General features: G+C 37.1%; 1 protein-coding gene across 1 annotated transcript; it reads left to right on the top strand.

Annotated features, from left to right (window-relative positions):
- Positions 1–876: 876 nt before the first annotated feature.
- Positions 877–2,451, top strand: LOC149241617 (putative F-box protein PP2-B12). The gene is made up of 3 exons (XM_089367564.1): positions 877–1,149; positions 1,286–1,404; positions 1,974–2,451. The coding sequence occupies exons 1-3, from the start codon at positions 877–879 to the stop codon at positions 2,449–2,451; spliced, it is 870 nt and encodes a 289-aa protein (XP_089223690.1).
- The last annotated feature ends 24,746 nt before the right edge of the window (positions 2,452–27,197 follow it).

Here is a 27,197-nt window from a genome sequence, read left to right as displayed (position 1 = left end):
TTTTTTTTAATTTAAATAAGTAAAATTTATTATATAATTTAGAAAAAAATATTTTTAAATAATTATATAACTTATTATTTTTATTATATGATGATGATAATGATGATGATTTACCTCATAAAATTTATATAATTTAGAGACTATTTAAAAAGATAAAAAATTAATTTTAATTAAATTTATTTAGAATTTTATTTTTATATAAAAACATCCTTAAGTCGCAACCAATTTAAAAGGATTGATAGTGTGACCAATAATAAATAATTTTACATGATGCACCCTTCAGTCGGTAACTGTTCTTGATGGTCATTTGATTAAGTCAACGGTAAGAAGTCAATTTTAAAGGCATGTCAAATTATTTTAACATTGACACAATTGCCGCAAAACCAGCCAATAACCTTGGAGCGCTGGCAGATGTCTGAAATTTGGTTTGGTTTTAGATTTCAGCACATAACAAACCATGTCGACCGTAATGAAGAAACGACGAAAACAAAGCATGCATGTTGACTAATAAAATTACCATATAAAATTATACTGTTTCTTCCAATCCACTACCCAGAGAATTCATAGAGGTTTATCCATTACACATCACCCGCCACAATGCAACCGCTTAACATTGTTTTCTAAAATTGTGAGAACGGGTAACGAAAGTGTGGAAACCGTTAAATTTGACTGACGGCCTCGGTTTTAAATTCCAACCGTGCTTGCCACTAATCCTTGCGCATCATCCGGCCATCACGGATCCTGCGTGATCCCGGAGAAACCATACCTTATATGTTTTTGACCACACAATTCTACGATCATTCCCTATTTTGAGTTTGTCATTCAGTAGTTTCTGCATAAATAGTGCTTCTGCTGATGAGAGCCAAGGCGAGCACCATGGAGAATTCAAGTGAGATCGATCTGCCGGAGTTGCCAGAGAGCTGTATATCCGCCATTCTCTCCTTCACTACTCCGCGCGACGTCTGCAGACTCTCAGCCGTCTCGAGACTGTTCACATCTGCAGCCGATAGCGACTCCCTTTGGCACAAATTCATTCCTCAACAAATCTACCAGATCCTACCCAAAGCCGTCACTCCCGTCGCATTTGCTTCAAGGAAAGAGCTATATTTTCGTCTCTGCAATTCTATTCTGATAGACAAGGGCACCCAGGTATATATATACACACATAATTTCCTTATTGTCTCTGGAATCATTCCTTCCTAAACATTGAGTTTGGTTGCCAAATTCTGCTAACAAAATGCCATCCATCCATTCATTGGTTAATACTCTGGTGGACCAAACACAGAGATTTTGGCTGGAACAACCCACAGCGAAGATCGGTTACATGTTATCTGCGACGGAATTATCCATCAAATGGGGCAGCGACCAACGCTATTGGAGTTGGATTTCCAGAGGCGACTCCAGGTTTAGTATCAATCTTATTAAGTGGATAAGCTTGTGTATTTCAAACTAAGTTTTTTATAATTTTAATTTAATTATTGAATGGATAATAGAAATTTAAATTGCACTGTCTAATACAAATTTGTTAGAAAAATAGAAGATGCAAAATACAAATTTAACACACAAAACACTTTATGTTTGGTTTTTTTATAGATAAATTAAATTTGATTATTACAATAAACCAGGGAAGAATATTTATATTTTTGGACTAGCTGTACCTAAAATAACTCAACATTCAAAATAACTCAACATTCACACTCTAAATTAGACATTTCCCCAAATATAACTTAATTCGAACTTACTCTACTTGAGTCGACTAAGTTAACTGACTCACTCTCCTAAATTTAGTCGAACTTACTCTACTTGAGTCGACTAAGTTAACTGACTCACTCTCCTAAATTTAGCCCAACTCTCACATGACAGCTCTGATTAGAATTAGAATTAAATGGTATGTTTAATCTTGGTGGGATTAAATGGTATGTTTAATCTTGGCGATGACATTAAACCTGTTCATGTTCTTGTTGTGGGTTCAGATTCAGGGTGCTTGCAGAGTTAATAATGGTTTGGCGGTTCGATGTCTCTGGCCAATTCGACTGCAGGCTTTTGTCTGCGGATACCCAATACAGAGTGGTGTTTGTGCTTAAATTTGCAGAGCATTCCTATGGCTGGACTGCACTACCAATTAGGTTTTCGGTTACAGGGCCGGACGGACAAGAAAGGGAATCCAGCCGCGTATTCATGAAAAGGAAAAAGGCTCATAAAGACCCAAATGAGGAAGAATCAGAAAATTTTGATGATAATTATGATTATGATTATATTTTTTATGACGATGGTGAATGGATAGAAATAGTGGCAGGAGAATTCATGGTGAAAACAAGTGAAGGAGAAGATGGTCCTTCTGACATGGAGTGTAAATTTAGTATGAGAGAAGTGGAGTCAAATTGTCAGAAATCTGGGCTGTTTTTAGATGGAGTCAGGATTGAACCAGTAAATAGTAGTGTTGGTGTTTAATGCCAGAGTTTGTGTTTCTTTAGTTTTGTTAGCTTAGAGGGTTAATGCCAATGTTTTTTAGGTGATGGCCCCAAAACCATCAGGTTTGTTCACATCTCTGTCAGGTCAATTTTATTTTTCATTTGATAGTTGGCATTTACACATAAAACAAAAAAATATTATCACCTCTTTTCGATCATGTAGTCTTACCAATGCCGATTATACTTTATCAATAACTTGGAAAAATAGATGGTAATTTTTGACATTAGAATTCCTCGCATTCATTAAACCATACTGAATGGATACCGTTTTGGATACTAATTTAATATGGGAATGAGACTCAGAAATAAAACGCACCAACAAATCCAATGACACCACAAAATGACAGCTCGAGAAAAATTCAGCGTTTTGGATACTAATTTAATATGGGAATGACATATAGAGATAAATTGAGTTTAATTGTGTAGTTTAATTTATTAATTTTAATTTAATTAACACAAACTTTTAATCTATCATAATTATGAAAATACTTATTTTCAAGTTTAACATGTTATAATTAGTGGAAAATATGTTTATATTGAGTTTAATTGTGCAGATTTATTCATTAATTTCAAGTTAACTAGCACAACTTTATAATCCATCGTAATTATGAAAATGCTTATTTCATGTACACTTAATGTTGTTTGAAAATAAAAAGAATCATAAAAACTAAAATATTATTATTATTATTTATAAAAAAATGATGTATAACCTAAATTTATATAAATGTAAAAAACTTTATATTGAAGATCCTTAACCATGGTGATTCATCACTACTTTATGAGGGAGATTCTTAATGTGTATATAGGCTTTGTAACAATATTATAAGTCAATACTATGGTTTATGAATAAAACATGTCCAAAAAACCATATCTCATGACACTTATTCATTTGACATTTTTTTTAATTAATCAATTTAATTAAAATGGTAAGAAAATGGCATAATTGCTTTGAAAACAAATATTGATCTTTGATTTGTGAATACTATTAAGAATATTCTACAATATTCTATGAAAGTTAAATCTCTACCATCTATTTAATAGTTATTGATAATTAGATGAACATTATGAAAGCCCTATTCCAAAATAAACATGCCTATGAACATAATTAATTTTATCATTATTTATTATAATATTCCTAATTGATATTTTTTTATATGTTTTCTCCTTAAACTAAAAAAATCTAAAACTTCAAAACATTCTTCTTACAATGCTATATGGAAAGTAATTACACCATATTTATTATAAAAAAATTACATCTACATCATATGTTAATAGCTAAAATTAATTTGGTTGTAGCTTTTATAAATATTCAATAATTTAACAAGAAGAACTAAATCAATTGTTTAACCTTTTTCTTGTCTTTCAAATTCCAAAATATTCCTAAAATCTCCAATCCACTTAAAAATTCACCATAACAAAATATATAATAATTCAATCTCTAATTTTTATGCAGCTATCCATAATAATATTCCCTCATTCCCGTTGTCTAAAAATGCCTCTTTATATCATACATTTGAGAAATACTAGCATTATTTCCTAATATCACTCCCTCCATATAAACATGAAAATTTTAAGTTCATTGTATTATTAACATGGAGTTGTTCGTAACCACAATTATCTCTCTTAGCCACATTAACAATCACATTATTAGTCCCTGCCAGCTGGCAATGGCATGGGAGTATAGTAATCGAAATTTCGAAGTTAGTATTAGTTCAACTGTTTTTAGGTTGACATTGCATATTTTACATATTTTACACTGCATTCTATTTTGCAGTCTTATTTGGCCTCTTTCCAAAGTCGGGAGGCAAAACCATATCATATATTTATCTTTGCTCGACATTATGAAAATGGTTGCTTGTCATTTTGAAACTGGTGAACTAATGTAAGCATTAGTCGTTATAACATTAAATGCTAGCTCATAAACAACTGCTACTGGAGTATTAGTACGTTTCAGTGGGGTATTAGTACATTTCAGTCTGAAGACAAGTCATCCCTGCCATGTCAAGGCATGCCTGCCGTGTCAAACCATGCCTAATCTTCCCTGCCGTGTCAAACCATGCCCTGCAGTGTCAAAATTGTAGTTTTCATAACAGCAACCGACTTTACTTGTCTACGATAAAATGAAAGGAAAGCATCTTAAAATGAAAGCAAAGCGAAAGAAAAGCATCTGTTAAGGTGAAAAAAGCATCTCCAATACAAAGACACATAACGAGATGACCTTTGCCTCTGCGTAATGTTCGTCTTCTTCTTGATTTTCTTTATGCTTTTCAGGAACTACAACGATGGACCAGCACATGGACTCCGTCCGGGAGCTATGGTGTTGTTGGCAGAGCACTTGGATATGGAGCTATTGGCAAAGCACCCAGATATGGAGTGGTGACTGTTCTGTACACACGTATATGGAGTGGTTCCTGTTCTGTATGAATCATCCAAAATCAAGGCATATAGCCCCATTCAAATGAGCAAAAACGAAACAAATATAAGAAATTAGGCAAGTGACAGGAAGATTTAGAGGGAACCAAAGTATGTTGTATTGTTGTTATTTTCTTTTTACCCTATTAGACATTGGCAATTTGAATAGCAGGGAATAAAAAACTATTTTTCTCTAGTTTATGTGATTCAAATGAAAATATTCAATTTACCCTCTCTGCCTAAGAACAAGAACAATTCATATAGTGATTTACTGTTTCCGAGGATTTGGTGAAGTTGAATGATAGTCTATTCTTCTTAGAGACTAAGTTTCCCGTGTTTTATTTCAGGTCTCAGATAGAAGTTTGTCTGTTGCAGTTGACAACTCTTCACGATCACCGAAATCCTACACAACAACATACAATTCAATTTGTTAATCCTCGAAAGTCCTTTAAAACATAAGCATATAGTCATAGCTTTGGTATAGTACCCATAGTTTATCACCAGGTCTGGTGAGAAATGGAAGAGTGCATTAATGAATGACCCATCCCCAAAACTTAAGGCCCTAGAGCAGAAGCCTCAATATTAACCTATCTAAGCATTGTCTCAATGGTATATGAGTTAAAGAAAAATCTTGTAATCAGCATAGAATTTGAAGACAAGGAGTAGCTAATCAAGCGTTACGCAAACCTGTAACAGAATAAGGGTCGACTAGTAGATATATTCAATAAGGAAGCCATTCGAAAGACTCTTTATCTCATTTCATCAGATGATCAGGATACGTTTCCTAAGTCTCCAACAAAGGCAGACATCCTAGAAGGTGAAGAAACTATGCTAGGAGATAGACTCTCTCGTTGTCTTAGATTAATATACTCAAATTCAACAATCAAATTTGAACCCACGATCTCACTATAAGTATGTTGTAATTGAATTTTACACGCAGGGATGCATTTCAAAATAAAAGAAACTACCAAACCACCTCAGGATTTGGTGAAGTTGAATGATAGGTTGTCCTTCTTAGAGACTAAATTTCCCATGTTTTATTTTAGGTCTCAAATAGTAGTTTGTCCGTTGCAGTCGCCAACTCTTCACTCATCACCAAAATCCTACACGACAACATACAATTCAATTTGTTAATCCTCGAAAGTCCTTTAAAACATAAGCATATACTCATAGATTTGGTATAGTACCCACAGTTTATCACCAGGTCTGGTGAGAAATGGAAGAGCGCATTAATGAATGACTCATCCCCAAAACTTAAGGCCCTAGAGCAGAAACCTCAAGATTAGCCTGTCTAAGCACTATCTCAGCAGTATATGAGTTAAAGCCAAATCCTATAATCAATATAGAATTTGAAGACAAGGAGTAGCTAATCAAGCGTTACGCAAACCTGTAACAGAATAAGGGTCGAGTAGCAGATATATTCAAGAAGGAAGCCATTCGAAAGACTCTTATCTCAATTCATCAGATGATCAGGATACCTGTGCTAAGTCTCCAACATAGGCAGACATCCTAGAAGGTGAGGAAATTATGCTAGGAGATAGACTCTCTCAGCGTCTTGCATTAATATACTTAAATTCAACAATCAAATTTGAACCCACAATCTCACTATAAGTATGTTGTAATTGAATTTTACATGCAGGGATGCATTTCAAAATAAAAGAAACTACCAAACCACCTCTTCCTTCGGTCGAGCGGCCTTAGCAATCTTGCCTCTATTGGCCATGATTCCTCATGGGTTTTTGTTGAGCATGCCTCTAACCCTACTGTTTCTGGTTGTCTTTGTTGCTGGTGAGGAAGTCTTTGTTGTTGCTGATGTTTCCTTTGCTCTGGTTTTGCAGGTGGTTTTCTAGACTATCATTCACCCACGTTCACATACTTCAAAGATATAAAACAAATCTTTGAACCATCATCAGTAATAAAGATTTAGGAGTCAAGGCGCACTCCTGATCCATCGCCCATTCTCTGCTCCTATATATTCCTTTCTATTTTATACACTCTTCAATCATTTCCACTCTTTTGAAACCTTACCGAAACAAAGGGATATGGATGAGGATAGCAGTGCAAGACTTCCTCTAGACCTTGGGCTTTCTCTAGGAAATGTGAATGGGCCTCCTGTGCAGTTAAGCCTGTGTCCGTTAGCCCTGTCCGACTCGCGCTGTGCACTTTGCCCTGGATTGGTGTTGGTAGTGAGCGATCAGGAAGAGAACTGAAGGCTCTAATCCATCTGGTACCTGTGCCAGGGCATTAATGTGTCCTCGTTCAACAACACCACATATCACAACACAGCCAATGTCAGGAATTTTTTGTTTAATTCCAAAACAAGATTAACTTGAGCAGAACAGGACAATGCTCTGTTTTTAGCCACAAGATAAAAAATTTGTTTGCTAAAGACAGAGATTTACACATGCACAAAGAACACTTGTATTCATTAAAAAAAAAACTTGTTGTTACAACAAGAAGATCTTCCTCTTAACATAGGGATTACACAGGAACACTTTAGTTCCACAAAAAGAATTTACTCTCTCTCTGTCTCGAAATTCTACATTGCTGTGTGTAAAAACAATTTCTTTACATTCACTACTGTAAAAAAAAATCTTCTTCCTCCCTTTTTTTTTACTTCGCACTACTATGCGTATTTTCACTTTCATTACATACACAGAACAACATAAAAATGACATTACATATTGTTTTACTTATGCCCTAAGACAAAACTCCCATGAAATTAAAAACTATAAAATTAAAATCTTTACCAAAACTTACCAACCGTAATAAATTTCATTTATTATTTCACTGACAAAGCTGGCGGTCAGTGAAAAATTCACTTCATGTCACGTAATAGATAACATGCCTGTACATCAACCATTGAATTATGCAATTTGCGATTTGATCGCATCGCAAAATCGCATTCGGCACAAAACAAGGGGGAGGCTTGACACATATGGGTGCGATCTGCGATATGGCGATCGAATTGCATCGCAACATCGCATCGGAAGAATTCAAGGGAACAGACAGAGACAGTGGGCATGGATGCGATTTGCAATCTATGATTAGATCGCATCGCAAGGGAAAAACAATTGGTTTTCTGAAATAAATGACGTGGAAGTTGGAATTATAATTTCAACACTCCCCTTTAATTTCAACTACTGGGTTATCAGTCATACCCAGATATTTCCTCAGAAACTCAACACTTTTTTGGCCAAATGGTTTGGTCAGAATGTATGCAACCTGCTCCTCTGTTTTGCAGTGTTGTAAAACAATTTATCCATTGTTTACCAATTCCCTGATGTAATGAAACTTTGTGTCAATGTGTTTCGTTCTCTTATGAAACACAACATTCTTGGATAATGCAATAGATGAGCTATTGTCACAAAAAATCACAGTTCCTTTTGTTTGCTCTTGGCATAAGCTCCTTAACGTCCTTCTCATCCAAATTGCTTGACATGCTGCTGTTGTAGCTGCCACATATTCTGCCTTTGCTGTAGACAATGCTACAATAGGCTGCTTTTTAGAAGCCTATGAAATGGCTCCTGAACCCATGTGAAAAACATAACCGGATGTGCTTTTCTGATCATCTACACTTCCAGCCCAATCACTATCAGTGTATCCAATTAAATCTAAACATTCTGAAATAGTATATAAAATGCCAAACCTTTTAGTACCTTTAACATACCTCAGAATCCTTTTTGCTACCTGCCAATGTGCTTCTTTTGGCATTTCCATAAATCTGGAAATTAAACTAACAACATACATTATGTCTGGCCTAGTTGCAGTCAAATACATGAGGCTGCCAACTATGCTCTTGTACAAACTATGATCAAAATCATTGCTACTGTCCTCTTTGCTGAGTTTTAATACCATCACTGTGGGAGTGATTGATGCCTTGCTCTCCTGCATATTAAATCTTTCCAACACTTCCTTAACATATTTCACTTGTCAGATAAAAATCTCATTTTGATTTTGTTCTACTTCTATTCCTAAGAAGTATCTCAGCAAACCCATGTCAGTCATTTCAAATTCTTCTTTCATGTCTTCTTTGAAATTTTTAATAAGATAATCATCATTACCTGTGAAAATAACATCATCAACATATAACACAAAAATTAGTATTTTACCATCCTTTTCTTTGATGTAGAGGGTGGGTTCTCCCTCACATTTTGCAAATCCATTTTCCAGTAGATAGGAATATATACTAATGTACCATGCTCTTGGTGCTTGCTTCAGCCCATAAAAAGCTTTCTTCAATCTGCACACTTTGTGCTCTTGGCCTTTCTTTTCATATCCTGGAGGTTGTTCAATGTAAACCTCTTCCATTAACACTCCATTTAGGAATGCTGACTTCATGTCCATTTGGTAAAATTTCCACTTGTTTTGTGCTGCTATGGACAACACTGCTTTCACTGTTTCCATTCTAACAACTGGTGCAAAAGTTTCCTCATAGTCTCTCCCATACTGCTGCTTGTATCTATTGACAACTAGTCTTGCCTTGTGTCTTTCTATTTTGCCTTCAGCATTACTCTTGGTCTTGTAGACCCATTTAACTCTAATGACTTCTTTTCCTTTTGGTAGGTCAACCAAACCCCATGTTTTGTTTCTTTCTATGGCATTGATCTCCTCATCCATAGCTTCTATCCATTTCCTATCCTTAATTTCTTCTTCGAAATGAATAGGTTCATCAATATGACAATATAAAGAAAACAAAGAGTTCATACCTTCATTTGCTGCCTCTTGTTCATAAATGTCACTTAAATTTCTGAACTTCTTACCTCTTTCATTTGGTGTGCAAGTGCTTGAAGGAGCACTTGAATTTCCTCGTTGTGGTGTGCTTGTAGAAGCACTTTAATTTCTCCTCAAGGGTGTCCCTTGCTGCCCTAGTGTTGGTGCTGCTGTTGGGGGATGTATTTCAGCCATCTCCTCATCATCTTCATCATGAGACATAGAGTTTTTGACATTCATTGTTTTCTCTATGCTTCCATCCCAAGCTTCCTCCTCAATGAACTGAACAGCTCTACTCACAATAAGCTTCTTGGTGGATGGGTTATACAACCTGTAAGCTTTGGATTCCTCACTGTATCCAATGAAAATAAATTTCTCCCCTTTGCTGTCCAACTTCTTCCTTAGCTGATCTGGAATGTGTGCATAAGCCACACATCCAAAAACTTTCATGCGGTTGACTCCTTGCTTTCTCCCACTCCATGCTTCTTCTAGCACTTTGTTCATAACTGCTTTTGTAGGGCATCTATTCAAAATGTACGCTGCACAATGTACAACTTTAGCCCAATAATCATTTGGCAAATGCTTTGCCTTTAACATACTCCTTGCCATATCCATGATTTTCCTATTATTTCTTTTAGCAACTCCATTTTGTTGCGGAGTGTACCTTGTGGTAAACTGCTTGAGAATTCCATTTTCTCTACAAAAACGTGGAAATTCCTTGGAGATATACTCACCTCCTCTATCAGTTCTTAGAACTTTGATATGCAGCCCGCTTTGGTTTTCTACAATTGCTTTGAAATTGCAAAATCTTTCAAACACTTCACTTTTGTTCTTCAGGAAATAAACCCACGTTTTTCTAGTAAAATCATCAATAAACATTAGTATATAATGGCTGCCTGCAAGCGATGGAGTTTGCATCGGTCCACATAAATCTGAGTGGACAATCTCTAAGGGTGATTTTTCCCTTATGATTTTCCCAGATGGAAAAATTTCTATGTGTTGTTTCCCCAAGATACAACCTTCACAAAGGCTGTCTGGTTTCTCTATCAATGGTAATCCTCTTACCATTCCTTTTCTACTCAACAGGTTAAGACCTCCAAAGTTGAGATGTCCAAATCTCAAGTGACACAACCAATTTTCATCTTTTGGTTCGCTTTGGAAAGCCTCTTGAGTCACTGCTGCTATTAGTTCTTTATTTTTCAAATCTGATTTCATTCTGAGAGGGAACATCCTATTCCTTGTCATCTTTACTTCAACAATACATTGTTTGCTGGATGCTTTATCCATGGTGGTGCATACATCATCCACAAAGAAAACATTGTAACCCTTTTGAACAAGCTGCCCAATACTTAAGAGGTTACATTTCATTCCAGGAACATAATAAACATCTGCTATGGTTTTCTTTTCACCTCTCTTTGTTAAGACATTTACTTCTCCTTTTCCCATAACAGAAAATTTATTATCAGTCCCTAGTGTGACTTGTGACTTCACATTCTAATCTAACATAGAAAACATGGCTATGTTTCCTGTCATATGGTTACTGTAACCAGAGTCTAGAAACCATACATCTCCACTCTTTTCTTCAGCCATATTACAAGCTAAAAATAGATTATTTTGGCTGATATTTTCTCTAGTGAAATTTTCACTAGTTCTATTATTCATATCATGTTGTTTCTTCCTACATTCATTTGCATAATGCCCATATTTTTTGCAATAGTGACATTGGACATTAGATTTATCATACCTTTGTCCTTGAGCATGATGTTGTCCACTTTGTTGGTTGTTGCCTTGGCCTTGGTTCTGATTTGGATTGCTGCCTCTTCCTTGAGCATTTGGTGGACTGTTTCTTCCACCTCTATTTTGGCTTCAGCCTCTTCCTCTCTTGTTTCCTCTGCCTTAACCTCTTCCTCTTCCAAAGAACATCTGGGTCTTAAAGGCATGTTCTAGATATGAGTTTTCATTCCTAATCAATCTCTGCTCATGTGTTACCAGTGATGCATGTAGTTCATCAACTGAAAAGTTTGTGAGATCCTTTGTCTCTTCTATGGTGGTGACAATCACATCGAACCTTGAGGGTAAGATCCTCAATAGTTTCTCCACAATCCTCCTTTCTTCAAGAATCTCTCCATGAGATCTTATCTGTGTGACCAGACCAATCACATGTGTGATGAATGAGTCAATATTATCTGACTCCTTCATGAAAATATTCTCAAATTCTCTCCTCAGCAATTGTAGTTTTGTTGTCTTCACTTTCTCCATGCCTTGATAGGTTGTCTTGAAATTTTGCCATGCTTCTTTGGATCTCTTAGCTGCTGCTATCCTTGGAAACACACTCTCATGCACTGCTTGATACAAAAAGTAGAGGGCTTTTGAATCCTTCTTCTTATTGCCCTTCAACGGATCTTTCTCTACCCGAGTTAAATTATTAAACTCATTTTCATCTGCTGGTTCTTCAAAACCATCCTCAACAAGTTCCCATAAGTCTTGGGAAGCAAGCAAAGCTTTCATGGTTATTGCCCAATAGTCATAGTTTTTCCCATTAAATTGTGGGAGCTGAGTATTAAATATACCCATGCTAGTGCTGGCTCTAGCCATTCTTGCACTCTGAACTATGCTTCAAAATACTTGACTTTGTATTTAAAATCACTGACTATCTTCAATAGTAACACCGAAAACTGACTTGAGAAATACCTTGGATTTTTGAATGAGTCTTCACTCTGCGGGAGAAGCTGCTGCAACAAAAAATCCTTCCTGCAGCTTCTTTGACACCTTCAAAGAGCCTGGACAAGCTCTGATACCATGTCGGGAATTTTCTGTTTAATGCCAAAACAAAATTAACTTGAACAGAACAGAACAATGCTCTGTTTTTAACCACAAGATCAAAAATTTGTTTGCTAAAGATAGAGATTTACACATGCACAAAGAACACTTGTATTCATTAGAAAAAAAATTGCTGTTACAACAAGAGGATCTTCCTCTTAACAGAGGGATTACACAGGAGCACTTCAGTTCCACAAAAAGAATTTACTCTATCTCTATCTTCAAATTCTACACTTCTGTGTGTAAAAACAATTTCTTTACGTTCACTGCTGTAAAAAAAAATCTTCTTCCTCCTTTTTTTTTACTTCGCACTACTGTGCGTATTTTCACTTTCATTGCATACACATAACAACATAAAAATGACATTACATATTGTTTTACTTATGCCCTAAGACAAACCTCCCGTGAAATAAAAAAACTATAAACTTAAAATCTTTACCAAAACTTACCAACCGTAATAAATTTCATTTATTATTTTACTGACAAAGCCGGCGGTCAATGAAAAATTCACTTCACGTCACGTAATAGATAGCATGCTTGTACATCAACTGTTGAATTATGTGATTTGCAATTTGCGATTTGATCGCATCGCGAAATCGCATTCGTCACAAAACAGTGGGGAGGCTTGACACATATGGGTGCGATCTGCGATATGGCGATCGAATCGCATCGCAACATCGCATCGGAAGAATTCAAGGGAATAGATGGAGACAACAGGCATGGATGCGATTTTCGATCTGTGATTAGATCGCATCGCAAGTGAAAAACATGCGGTTTTCTGAAATAAACGACGCGGCAGTTGAATTATAATTTCAACAGCGAAAACCGCATATCATCTGCACACCATGGTACAGATGCAGGATGGATCGAAGTGTTCGGTTCTCCTCCTGATCTCTCACTATCAACACCACTTGTTCCTGCTCATCAATATTAACACTTAAACAACTGAAAGGATGACCAAAATACCATTAAAGTAAAAGTCAATCTATTCTTAACCATTGGTTTTTAACAGGAGTTGAGTAGGATAGGAATATACCAATCCAAGGCTAACGGAAAAGGATCTAACTGCAGAGGACTCCCATTCACATTTCCTTGAGAATGCCCCTGACCTAGAGAACACCCTGCACTGCTATCCTGATACATATACCTTTGTTTCGTTAAGCTTTCAAGAGAGTGGAAATGATTGAAGACTATAAAATAGAAAGGGATATTATATAGGAGCACAGAAATGGCGATGGATCCAGAGTGTGCCCTGACTACTCAATTTTTATTAGTGATTATCACAGTAAATTTAGACTCTTAAAATGATAAAAAGGTTGACCAAGTAAAACAAGGTTTACATTATTCCCAATATAAACCTAACTGCAAAATGGGAATGTTCTGGGGCTAACGAAAACCGGCACTGCAGAGGAGGCCCATTCATATTTCCTTGAGAAACATTCCCATTCACATATTTTCCTATTGTTGCTATCCCATTGCCAATACCCACAACTAAAGAAATGTCTGCACTGCAATCTTGTTGCACACCTAATGAAAGTTTCCCCCCACTATGATACTGTGGCACACGCAGGACTAGACAAAGCAATCCGTTTTAACCAGTGATAAACAGTAGAAATATATGAATCGATGGTCAGGTCTTCTCCCATTACAAAGCTCTGCAACCGGAGTCAGGGGAAGTACTATGGCTAATGAAAATAGATCTAATAGCAGAGAACTTCCATTCACATTTCTTTGCAAAACGTGACTGTCCCTTTACCAATATGCAAGCCTAAAGAGAGCTCTACACTGCAATCCTGATCCATACCGCTTTGTTTCGTCAAAGGTTTAAATAGCATGGAAATGATTGAAGTGAAGGGATTTCTTTAGGTTTGGGTATCGGTAATGGGAAAAACAAAGTATCAGGGTTAACGGAAATATGTCTAACTGCAGAGGAGACCCATTCCGATTTCTTTGTGAAACGTAGATTTCATCACTTTACCTCGTGATTTTTTTTAAGAAAGGTAAAAACATACCTAGTTTTACTAAAAGAGAAGTAGTTCCAGTTGACTTTGGAACCTTTGTTTCTAGTGAAAAACATTGGCTATCCCATTTTGTAGCTACAGAGGTCTATCAATTATTTTTTTTTCCAGCTATGATTGTTGTCATTAACATTATCCATTGAGTGCTTTTTAAACTAAAGCGTGTACCTCAAATCTCTCAGGACGACGAAATAACTTTAAAAAAATTGTCATATTTCAGATCATTACATACATTTTTATTCATAACCTCCCAAAAAAACCATCATATTTGAATGACTCCATTGTCGATCTGTGAGAACTCGATTTTTCCCTGCTCGATAATAAACCCTTCTTAAACTAAAACATGTACCTCGAATCTTTCAGGACAGCTAAATAACTTTAAAAAAATTGTCATGTTTCAGATCATTACATACATTTTTATTCATAACCTCCCAAACAAAACAAAAAAAATCATATTTGAATGAGTCCATTCTTGATCTGTGAGAATTTGATTTCCCCTGATCCATGATAAACCCTTCTTAAACCAAAGCATGAACCTCAAATCTTCCAGGATGGCTAAATAACTTTAAAAAAATTGTCATGTTTCAGATCATTACAAACTAACGAAAAAAAATCATATTTGAATTACTCCATTCTCGATACGTGAGAACTCAATTTTTCACCGCTTTATGATAAAACCTTCTTTTGCGAAGTCATCAGCTAACTGATAGTGTTCTCTATATAGGTGAGATAGAGATTCACTTGAATGCCATGATCATCAACATGATCTTTGATCTTTTCATCAAATTAGATGTTCCTCAAGACCTAGTGAATAATGACTTTAGAATTTCTGAAAATATCGATCTCCTCTATTTTGAACCACTTGCTGCAAAAGGTGACTCCCACACAACGAGGAGCTACTCTGCTCTCTATTTTTAGTACCAAGCCAGTACTCTACCCTTTGGTGACTATCCCATTACCAATACCCAAACTTAAAGACAACACTGCACTGCAATCTTAATCAATAGGTTTGGGTATTGGTAATGATAATTGTTAATCTCTTTTGTCAAGGTTTAAATAGAGTGGAAATAGACTAAAAATTTCTGAAACTGAGAAGGAATATTGACAAGAGAGTTGTTGATGGATTGGAAGGAGAGATGGATGTTTTAATGTTTAACAATGATTATAATTATTAGTCTATTTCTATCTTAATTCTGTCTCTACCAAGGGTACAAAGGGATCAAATATCTTTACAGAGCAAAAAGAGATTTGATCAATATGGCCCTTGGTTGATTGAGAGTAAGATGAATCTAGGTTGGTTGCATTTCACCCTTTTAAATAATTCCACATGAATACCATGGATTATTATACCATGGGTCAATACCATGGGTGGGAATTTTTATTAATAATTTAATTTTAGTTTTGTAGTAAAAATATTTTGAGTTAGTGTTTTTATTTTTATTTTTAGGGTTTTATATTGATCATTAACTTTAGATCTATCAAGAGCTAAGAGGATCATATTTTTTTCACTTTAAAAGAGGTTTTGGGGGGTTAGTAGATATAAATATTAATTTAATATTTTTATTTGAATAATAGAAATAAAATATTAAAGAATCTCAATTGAAATCTTACCTTATTAATGTCTCAAAGACCATATTAGTTTTAGTGGACATTAATCATCATATTCATTTATTTTTAGTTTATTTTTATGTAATTTGACCTAGTCATTTTTGTTGTGGTTGAGCTGGCATGAAGTAGTCCTTAATGGTCACAAATATTTTGTGGACATAGTGATTTTGGAGCATAAACCACATAGAAAAAAATATGTCAACCCTACTTCGCTAGAACGTACCTCTCCACACGATTGTTGAGTATTAAAACAATAAAGATTGACATTGAAATACAATGTAGTTGGTGGGTGACACTTTATGGTGGTGACTTTATGAGTTATGTTGACCAAGAAACACGAGTTTACATTATTATTAAACCAAAAAAAAATTGAGGGGTAAAACTAAAACAAATTCTATATGCTAATTTTTGGAGAAAATATTTTACAAATTTTCCAATTTCTCACACCAACATTTATTATTTATTTTCAAGAGGTGAGGTAATAATGTGGATTTAAATAGCTAGATTAGTTCTATTTTAACATTTGATCTACTGAGATGAGAGGGGATAAAATTTTTGTAGATACAAACATCTTTTAAATTGAATAGTGATTTAATCCCTATGCCTAGTGGGTCACGAGTTAAGATAGATTTAAGTTGGTTTAGTTATTGATTATAGTTAGTGATAACTATAAATGTAATTGTAAATATTAATTTTATATTTTGTTCTTTATTTTATTTTTATTTTTATGTAATTTGACTGAATCAAAATGCTTGATTGATAATTATAAGTATTCTGATATGTTTATTTTATTTCATTTTATTTATACTTGTTTAAGTTTTATCTACAACACATTATATTGTAATACAACATCATTACCATATTGGGTGGACAACTTGGCCCAACAAATTTTCGAATTAAACCAATCGAGATCCATCTTAACCCCATATCTATCAATCCCCAAGAGATACCAAATCTCTTAATATACAAACCTCTTTTAAAGATTTGATCCCTCTCAGTTACAGAATTAATATGGATCTAGGCTGGTTTAATTATTAATTATAATTTATTATAATTATAATCATTAATTTTATGTTTTAAGTTTTTTTTTTTTTTTTTATAAGGACAATACATTATATCTGTCATACTAAGCTAGAAAGCACATCCCATCACAAAAAAACTATAAATCTATTCAATATTTTATTATTTCTTTTAAAAAAATATTATTATTATTATTATTATTATTATTATTATTATTATTATAAAATTTTATGTGTTAATTTGTTATTTTAAATATATTTATATTTATATCCATGTGGTCTTAGATAGATCGTGATTAGGTGCTATATTAAAGCACGACTTGATGTGAAGTCACCAGTTCAATTCCCTGCCCTCATTGGGGTGATAAATTGGACATGATGAAAATGTAGTCTTGCCAAGCTTTTATATATATAAGCTTGACAAGACTACATCTTCATCATGTACAATATATCAACAAAAATGTGTGTGTGTGTCTATATATATATATATATATATATATATAATATTTTTGTTTGCTAGGTTATGTGCATCATGAGATTGTTAACACACCTAACTTGTGACTTGAGTAGTGGTTACTGAGGGCCGTCTAAGTGAGTGACCTCCTCTAAGCCAGTGACCACACCATGTCTAGGCCAAACCAATCCTTAGCATGGCTAGTTTTTTTCTCATTTCAAACCCATGGCCTTTTCACCACATAGTGATTTAAGAGACATGTTGTGAACATGTGCTGTAGGCCATGAAGGAAATTTCAAATATATTATTATAATGGTATTGGTTATTAATTTTTAATAAAATCATGTTGTGTTTTTACATTATTAATCTCATAATAAAATTTTGACCAACATTATGACTTCTTATTATTTGAAATGTACATTTGAATGCATAAATGGATTAAACAACCTAAAAAAATGGTATAACACTCCAACTTTACATATTAAACAATTGAAACATATAATTATTAAAAATATTTACCAAATTTAAGAAAATATTAACCCTGAAATTGAATAGTAAAAATGCTTAAGCAAGGATTATTTACTCTATTTATTAAACTAAGCTATTAAATTTTAAGAAAATAAGAAACAATTTAATTTATTTTAAATTTTAATTATTATGTTTAAAAAAATTAAATGAAGTGTTGTTAAAACATTATAATGTAGTGATAACTTTAACCATTAAAAAGGCTATCATTTTGACCGAGTTTAAATTTAATATTTAATATTGATTTTCTTTCCACACTAATTTAATTTAAAATAATCTTAGCTTTTTAAATCGAGATTAATAACTTTACTGTTATATTTTAATTATGTTTTCTTATTTAATTCTTTAAAGCAACCTAATTTACTTTTAAACTTAAATGAACAATATTTGTAATATTATTATAGTTTGTCCCAAGTCGGAAAATCAATTTAGATTTAAGATTATATAAGTTAATAAAAGTGTTTCAATTTACATCATATTTCACCAAAATTCTCTAAAAATGTTGCACCCCAAAACTTCATAACCATATAAAATGATACAAATAATGAGTCTCGAAGAAGAGTTTCATTTTCTTCCATAGTCAAAGGTCTACATATTTTCAAATTGTTTCAATGCCAAAGTAAACTTTCCTCCCTACATTTATCCTTTTCTTAGTGATATATTTCTAGTTAATCTTATGAGCTATATTAACTTTTGATATTTGTATCATGTCGCTTCCTCTAAAGTCTTGTCATCATTTAGAAAATTAAAATAAATACTTATAATATGTCTCGACCAAAAAAAAACTGAAATTAAAAATATAACCCTATTAAAGAACTATATTCAGATTATTTACAAGTGGGCCACTGTATCAACGGTAAGTACATATATATTTACGCAATATTTGATTGGGGTCATAATTAATTACGACTACAAAACAAAAATTCAAATTATTAACTTTTCTAAGCATTGTTAAAGTTAGAAAAGACATCAGGTTGGTTGATCATCGCTATACATAGTCTTTCTTTTATGCTCATGAAGCTGGCCCCGATCTGACGTTCCTCTGGGTCAAACATGGAAGAAATCCAACGACTCTTTAGGGTGTTGATTAAAATTATATTACCCTTACATTGTCACATTATTATAGGTCATAATCCTTCGTTAACAATTGTAATTCAGCTACAGGGGTCTCAATATTTAGATTTGTTAACTTCTAATGTGTTATATGATAGTACTACTGGCAATGTTAATGGCATGGCTCATCTCCACCTTCATGTCAAATCCCTAGACACTTGTCATCTATGCAATAAATTTGACATTTCCTTGTAATGCATTGAGAATGGTTGTTGTAACATTTATCTGATATGGTGAATTAACTTACACTGTCATGAATTCATTTGTTGTATTGTAGTGTTTACTATTTGAACAACTCGTGAAATCTTAATCTTAGAGGGTTAGGGTTTTGATCGAAGGGTTCATATTTGGCCCAAGAGGTTAAGGTTAATCATGTCCATCCCAAACCCACTGGCGGAATTTGTTGAAATTTCTAAGTCTATTCGTTAGAAATTTAATTTGTATTGTTCTCGTTTATTTCTTCCACTTGTTAAATTCGAACAAGTTGTTTAAAACATATAAATAACAAAACAAACACAATATAGCCTCAACATCTACAAATCATCAGCTGAAAGAAAACAAACACATAAGTGACACAATTATTTTTTGACAAATGTCCCCAGAAAAACCCAATGCGGGAAATAGGTGAAACTATTATGAGGGTTTATTATTATGCAGTATTTTCTTGAGTTCAACTAGGTACCAAACTGTCTCACCCAACAAAGAAAAATAACTAGCAACAATACCTCTCTATTTGGAAACAGGTATTCAGAAACCCTGTCCCATGAAACCCTCTTAGCGACTCTAAAGCTCTGCGCTAGCCCTTCTGGCCTCTGCATCAGCCCTCTGAGGCATTGCGCAGCCTATGGGATCCTCTGCGTCACTCTAGCTACTCTTTGCATGGATGACGTAGTCCCTCTCGCCTTTGCGTTGTCTTTGCTAGGCTCTATGTGGCCTGCTCTAGCTACTACTTCTCGCTCTCTACCTCTGTGTTGGTATCCTGGCACTGTCTCTTCCTCTCTATCCAATACTCACTGCCCCTCACTGCTGATCATTTATTTGACTTGGCTTAGCAACCCTACTCTGGCAAATCGAATGACTGATCAATCTGGTGTATTCTCCGACTGACCCTCAAATGTCCTCTTATACTTTTCCTATTGGTCCTTGAATGGATGAGATTAAATCTCTAATAAATGCCTAAGATTACATTTGGCTTGATCCATGACTTTTGGAACCTTCTAACCCAGTTTTATATTAATACCCATTAATATTTTATCTTTCCTAAGTTTAGACTTAGGAACTCCTTTAAAAATATTAATTATTTTAATATCTCCCAAACCGGTACAATCTGTCCAAACCATTTCTGAGTCTTGGAGATATCATGTGCTTTAGCCTCGCCACGAAATTTCATTGCTAGAGCCCATATGTGGCTACCCCAAATCAACAATCCCTCTTAGCGAGGACTCTGCTCTAGTAATACTCCTCACTGAGCATCACTCTAATTATCTGGCACCAGCACCTATGCTGATGCTAGGCCTCCCTGCCCAACATCCTCTGCACTGCTACATCCTGTACTACTGCCCATGGCCCTACCACTACCACTGCTACATTCGTACAACAGTTCCCTCTGCATCCATGCTATTTCTAGTTCTTTCTCTCAACACTGCATCTGCACTGCAACCCTCTCTCATCATGCTGCATCGTTCTACTGCTAAGCACTACTGCAATGCAACTCAGTTACTAAGAAGTAAGTAATTGATCCACCCAACTTCTGACATCCCTGTCAGGCTAGAAACACTCCCGATGCTAAAGCTCCCTCTGCTGCTAACAAGTGCTTCCTCTACAGACCTTTGCGCTGCTACAACAACTCCCTACATCTCGTACCATTGCACACCTCTCTATGCCATCCGGCACTGGTGCAACACTCTCCGTGCCTCTCACACTATTGCAGTCGACTAGCGTCATGCTACTAAGGGACTCCTGCATTATAGCACTCTCCACTGCTTCATTTGCATCCCCCTCTACCGACATCTGCCAGTTCTGCTACTCTCTCTTCAGGGCTCCCACACAAAGTATAATCCAAGAGGTTGGGTACCTCAAGGATCCTGCCCCTCCTCGCCTATAGTCCTCCTGATTATAACTCAATGTCTCCCCACCTCTTCTACAGAGGTACATGAGCACTCATGGCACAATCGTCATCTTCCTCAACCTCATTCTCCACCTTCATTGGTGATGCCTTAGAGTGAGAAGCCTCTCCCTTGTTCTTCTTCGTTGGATACTGCTTCACATAATGACCATGTTCCCCATAGTGGAAGCACTTGACCTTAGAGAGGTCCTCCTTCTTCCTCTTCTCCAGCTTTTGCGCAGATGCCAGAGCTGCATCCTCTTCCTCGACCAGACTATACATGACTGGAAAGGTAATATCCCTACTTGGAAGTTAGCATCTCAAAATGGATTCGAGGAAGTCATTGTTCAAGGATGGAACCAATACATTTGAAACATCATGCAAGTGTGATTATGTGGGGATACGGAGGGTGACTACATTACATGGGATGGCATCACTGGAAAGGAATTGATTGTGGTCGTAGATAAAAATGATTTTATCACTGGACATCAATTGGGGCCCTTACAAAATCATGGTTTCAGGATACTTGGCGCATTAAATTTCCCTTTAGGATCAAACTTTTGGCATTGCTTACCTGGAAAAACAAAATCTTGACCTAAGGCAACCTCTACAAAAAGATTACGAGGGACCAGGTAGATTTTCTTTTTGTGGTCTTGATATTGAAAATGTGTGCCATCTATTTTTTCTCTATAGGTTTGCATCTCAGGTATGGTCCCATATCCTCACACATTATGGGCTTCGAGTACACAAATTCACATCCATATAAAATTGGTTCAAATGGGGACTGTGAGGACCTTGAGTTGCGATGCGTTTGGGTGAGGTCGCACGATGGAAAGCGCAGACGAGCTGGGTAAGAAAAACACGACTGCAGATGAAAACGCGAGGCTATAATAGAAAAATGGCTAAGTGTTGGATTGGACGGTGATATATAGGATGAGGCGGTCCTGGGTGGGGGTGCCCAACCAAAGGAGCTGATGTGCAGGAATGTTAAAATAAAGGCTGAATGGGCGGGTCGGCCGAACGGGCCGACGTATTAACCATGGTGGTGGATGCGTATATATATGTGGTGATGGCAAAGCTCATCCAACAACAAATCCAACAAGAAAATAGTGCGAGCAACCAAGGAAGAGAGTGAAGTGAAAAGTTGGAGATTCTGAAATCTAGGCAGAGGTGCAGGAGGAAAACGGGCCAAAGCACTCAAGCCACAAGTCGAGATGTGGGTGCCACGGAGGTGTGTACAGGACGCAAGGTGCAGAGTGAATGGTGAAACGAGTCGGCAATTGTTCAGGGTGTGGGTCGGGCAACACATAGGCGAGTGCACATGGTGGGTATTCAGATGAATAGTTAGGTGGTTCAGCGGTGCAGTGCACAGTGGAAGGGTGAGCTAAGCGAGGCGATCTCATGTGTGGGTGCGCTCAATGAAACAAAGGAATGCCGGGTAGGCTGAACGGTGAGCTTGTGAGCATGAACGAAGGTGTGTGGGTGTGTCGACGGGTGAATCGTGCGGGAACGACGACACGATGACACAGTGAAGTGTTGGGCGGTCGATGAATGAGTCGGAGGGCAAGTTGGTGAACATGCCCGGGCGAGGTTGAATGTGTGATGGTGCATGGGCAAACGGTAGAATGTTGGGCGGTCGCAATGGGCACGCCGAACGTTGGAACGAAAGTGGAGTTTGTGCGATGGTCGAAGGCACCTATCGAACGATGAGTCATGCATGGTGAAATGGCGATGGGTGGCACGAATGAAATGAAGTGTGACAAGTGCACGGGCTGAATGAAAGTTCGGGTGACTTTGCCCGGTGGCTGGGAAAGGCTGCACGACGGTGCAGGAAGGTGAATTTTATAAGTGTGATGGTGAAACTTGGGGTTTCCCTCTATTGTAAACTTATATGTGAATTCTGAATATTATCATTATTAATATGGGTTGACTCATAATTACAGGGTGTTGTACCTCCCATGATATTCCGCTGTGCACTTGAATGGTAATGGTGATAATATGTTAATGCTATGAAAGTTTTCGCTGTGTGTTTAATGAAAGATATGCTTAGCTGTTGAAAAATAATCTAAGTATAGAAGTAAGGCGTAGTCCACGATCATTAGTATTGTTAAAAGGAAAAGGATTGGTGGTGCCGCACCTCCTATAGTGCGGTTGGAATATTACCTCCAATTTAGGGGTGTGACAGGTGGTATTAGAGCTTGATTCAGTTGAACCAGGCTTAGCAAAGGAAGTTGATGCAAACTGCACTAACGTGACAGTTGGTATCGAGGAGTGATTCAGTTGAAGTTTCAGGTTTGAAGACTGATGACTCTTGAAGGTGAAGCAAGTAACGAATACTTGTTGAATAGATGAGGGGGGTCAAAGGAGCACTTCAAAGGCTGAAAGACATGGGTGATTATTGGAAAGATGAATTGAAGAAATCTTATGAACCTATAATTCAAGTGTGTGAACCCTTGATGCAGATAGGGAGCAACATGGAAGATTTGCGGGAAGACTTGAATAATATTCATGTAGAAGCTGACGAGCTCAAGGCACTTAATGAGGAAATCCAGCGGAATGGTCTTAGTCTTCAAGAATTCTTGGATGAGAGAGTTCGACTAAGGGAGAAAAATGCCATGGCATAGATTGAAGTCAAGCAGCTTGAGGATGCGATAAAGATGGAATTTGTTGATAGAAAGGTCGTTGTGATAGAACAAGATGAGCTCGACTACATTGATAGACTTGGGGACTATCACCGAGACAATTAGATGGATGTTTGGAGGCTTATTTCACTGCGGATAGAAGGATTCAATGGATACTTTGTTGGTGCACTTGAGCAGAATTCGATGGAGGGTGAACTTGAAGGAAATCAAGTCGGACCAGGATCAAGTTGTTTAGAGGAGCCAAGCAAGGAAGTGAATTACCTTAAGAAGGAATTCAGGTCGAGGCATAAGGAAATAGAATCTTCTGAGCTTGAATTGTTGAAAAAGGTTGTTGATGTAAGGCGCAAGATAAAGACAAAGGAAGGCGGTGATTCCTTGAAGTTGATTTTTTGCAGGTGACTGTATGTGGCAAGAGATTTGCAGCTTTGGTGGACATGGGAGCTACTCATAGTTTCCTGAGTAGGAAAGCAACAAAGTATTTTGGGAAAAAAACTAAAATGAGAAGAGAGTGGAGTGATTTCAAAGCAGTCAACTCTACCATGAAGGCTATTACTAGTGTGATGGAGAACACTCAGGTGAGAGTGGGCTCCTGGTTTGGAAAGTTGGACTTGAGGATCGTGGACTTGGATGATCATTCTATGTTGTTGGGGCAGGATTTTCTGAAGCTTGCACAAGCCATACCAATGGTGGACCAGGACATTCTCTTGATCATAGTTGAAGGAAGAAACATGATGATTCTGATGAATAGAAGGAGTTGCTTGGGGTATAGACAAGGATGGCTTCTATGACTTTGTATCCCAAAGACCCAAATGTGAAGCATGAGGATGTGGAGCAAAGAGGACTTGGGAGTATGACTCAAACAACGAAGGAAGAGAAGTCAGTTGACTTCATTGCAAGAGAAAAGAAGAAATAAGGAAGTGGGAGATCAATCTCACGAATGTTGGAGCACTTGGCAGGAGCATCTTCTACCAAATATCTTCATGATGAAGTTGTAGATGAAGGGAGTTTGAATACTTCTTCAGTTGCAGCGGTTGGAGAGGATTATGCAAGTAGATATCTGGTTGGCATAGTGGAGTTTTACAGGTATGCCATGGGCATATATGACTTTTAGTTGACGAAATACAAGCTTGAGAAGCCTGTGTGTACATGTGAGGAGGTTGAGGCTGTGCGCAGATACTTGAGGATGTAGAATCAATCTGATAAATGGGTGGATGAGATTTAGGAAGGAAACTTCTTGGCCCTCCTTTCTCGGTAGACAACCTTGGAGATGGGTTGGTGCAGGGACCTTGCTTTGAAGGAGCTACACCACCTTGATAATGGGCCTTGGAGGAGGCTTCTTTATATTGACAGGTGAATGATGAAGGAATGAATGCGACTGTGTGGCAACAATTGGGCATGATGGACAACATGTTGCAGATGGGATGGACATACCATGGACCTGAACATGGCTTTTGAACAAAACCTTGATTGAGTTTGGGATCGTGATAGGATGTTGAAGAAACAACCAACGGTGGCATGGAGAAGCTACATTCTCATGGGTTGATCATTATGGTTGGATTAGCTACCCAACTAGCTCGATGACATGGGGTCATGCAGTGTGCCGAGTTTGTGTCAGTTAGATGTCTTGGTTTTGACCAAGATGTTGTGTTGGTTGCAATATTATGCAGAAGTTCACATGATGGAGACTGTCGTATTATATATGTTGCAGGGATGTTTGCAATATATAGACTTGTTGAAGTCATGGATCAAGGAGGTTTTTGTTCATGGAGGACACATACCAGTGGATTATTTGGCATTTGTATGGATACCTTGGTGACAGGTGGTCGCTGGGATGAAAGATTGTCGAGGACAACAATGACTTTCAGTGGAGCATGATGTGAGGACCTTGAGTTGCAATGCATTTGGGTGAGGTCGGACGATGGAAAGAGCGGGAAATCCAGGTAGGAAAAACCCGATTGCAGATGAAAACGTGAGGCTATAATGGAAAAATGGCTAAGTGTTGGACTAGACGGCGGTATATAGCATGAGGCAGTCCCAGGTGGGGGCACCCAACAAAAGGAGTCGACGTGTAGGGATGTTAAAAGAAAGATTGAATGGGTGGGTTGGCCAGGCGGCCCGACATATTAACCATGGCGATGGATGCGTATATATATGTGGTGATGAGAGACGTGCAGGGATGTTAAAAGAAAGGTTGAATGGGTGGGTTGGCTAGGCGCGTCGACATATTAACCATGGCGATGGATGTGTATATATATATGTGGTGATGGGAGAGCTCATCCAACAACAAATCTAATAAGAAAACAATGCGAGCAACCAAGGAAGCGAGCGAAGTTCAAAGTTGGAGGTTCTAAAATCCAAGCGAAGGTGCAGGCAGACATCGGGCCGAAGCACCCGAGCCACAGGTCAAATTTTTGGTGTCGCGGAGATCTGTACAGGTTGCGGAGCAAATGGTGAAATGAGTCGGCATTCATTTAGGGCGCAGGTCGGGCAACACATAGGCGGGTGCATACAGTGGGCATACTGCTAAACGGTTAAGTGGTTTGGCAAGTGTGACACATGGTGGAAGGGCGAGCCAGGCGAGCCAAGCTCGTGTGTGAGCACGCTCATGAAACAAAGGAATATCGGGTAGGCTGAATAGTGAGCCGACGAGTGTGAACAAAGGCATGCAGGTGTGCCGATGGGTGAATCGTGGAGGCACGCCGGCACGACGACACGATGACATGGTGAAGTAATGGGCGTTCGGTGAACAAGTTGAACGGCGAGTTGGTGAATGCATCCGGGTGAGGTTGAACGTGTGACGATGCACTAGCGAACAGTAGAACATTGGGTAGTTGTGGTGGGCACGTCTGAACTTTGGAACAAAAGTGGAGTTTGTGCAACGGTGGAAGGCGTTGGTGGAATGACGAGTTGTGCACGGTGAAATGGCGACAAGTGGCATGAACAAAATGAAGTGCGACAAGTGCACGGGATGAACGATAGTTCAGGTGACTTTGCTTAGTGGCTGGGAAAGGCTGCATGACGGTGCAGGAAGGTGAATTTTATAAGTGTGAAGGTGAAACTTGGGGTTTCCCTCGTTGTAAATTATATGTGTATTCCTAATATTATCATTATTAATACAGGTACACTCATAATTACAGGGATTTTCCCCTCCCATGATATTCCGCTATGCACTTGAATGTTAATGGTGATAATATGTTAATGGTGTGAAAGTTTCTGCTATGTGTTTAATGAAAGATATGCTTAGTTGTTGAAAAATAATCTAAGTATAGAAGTAAGGCATAGTCCACGATCATTAGTA

This window comes from Pinus tabuliformis, chromosome 8 (genome assembly GCF_031772625.1).
Source record: "Pinus tabuliformis cultivar Carrire ecotype Pingquan chromosome 8, CPIR1, whole genome shotgun sequence".
NCBI classification, from domain to species: Eukaryota; Viridiplantae; Streptophyta; class Pinopsida; order Pinales; family Pinaceae; genus Pinus; species Pinus tabuliformis.
This window is presented reverse-complemented; position numbering and strand designations above follow the sequence as displayed.

Excerpts from the sequence above, each read along its gene's own strand:
- LOC149241617 (XM_089367564.1), top strand. The coding sequence starts at position 877 with ATGGAGAATTCAAGTGAGATCGATCTGCCGGAGTTGCCAGAGAGCTGT. Across the intron at positions 1,150-1,285 it reads TGATAGACAAGGGCACCCAG|AGATTTTGGCTGGAACAACC; the intron begins GTATATATATAC and ends GACCAAACACAG. Across the intron at positions 1,405-1,973 it reads ATTTCCAGAGGCGACTCCAG|ATTCAGGGTGCTTGCAGAGT; the intron begins GTTTAGTATCAA and ends TTGTGGGTTCAG.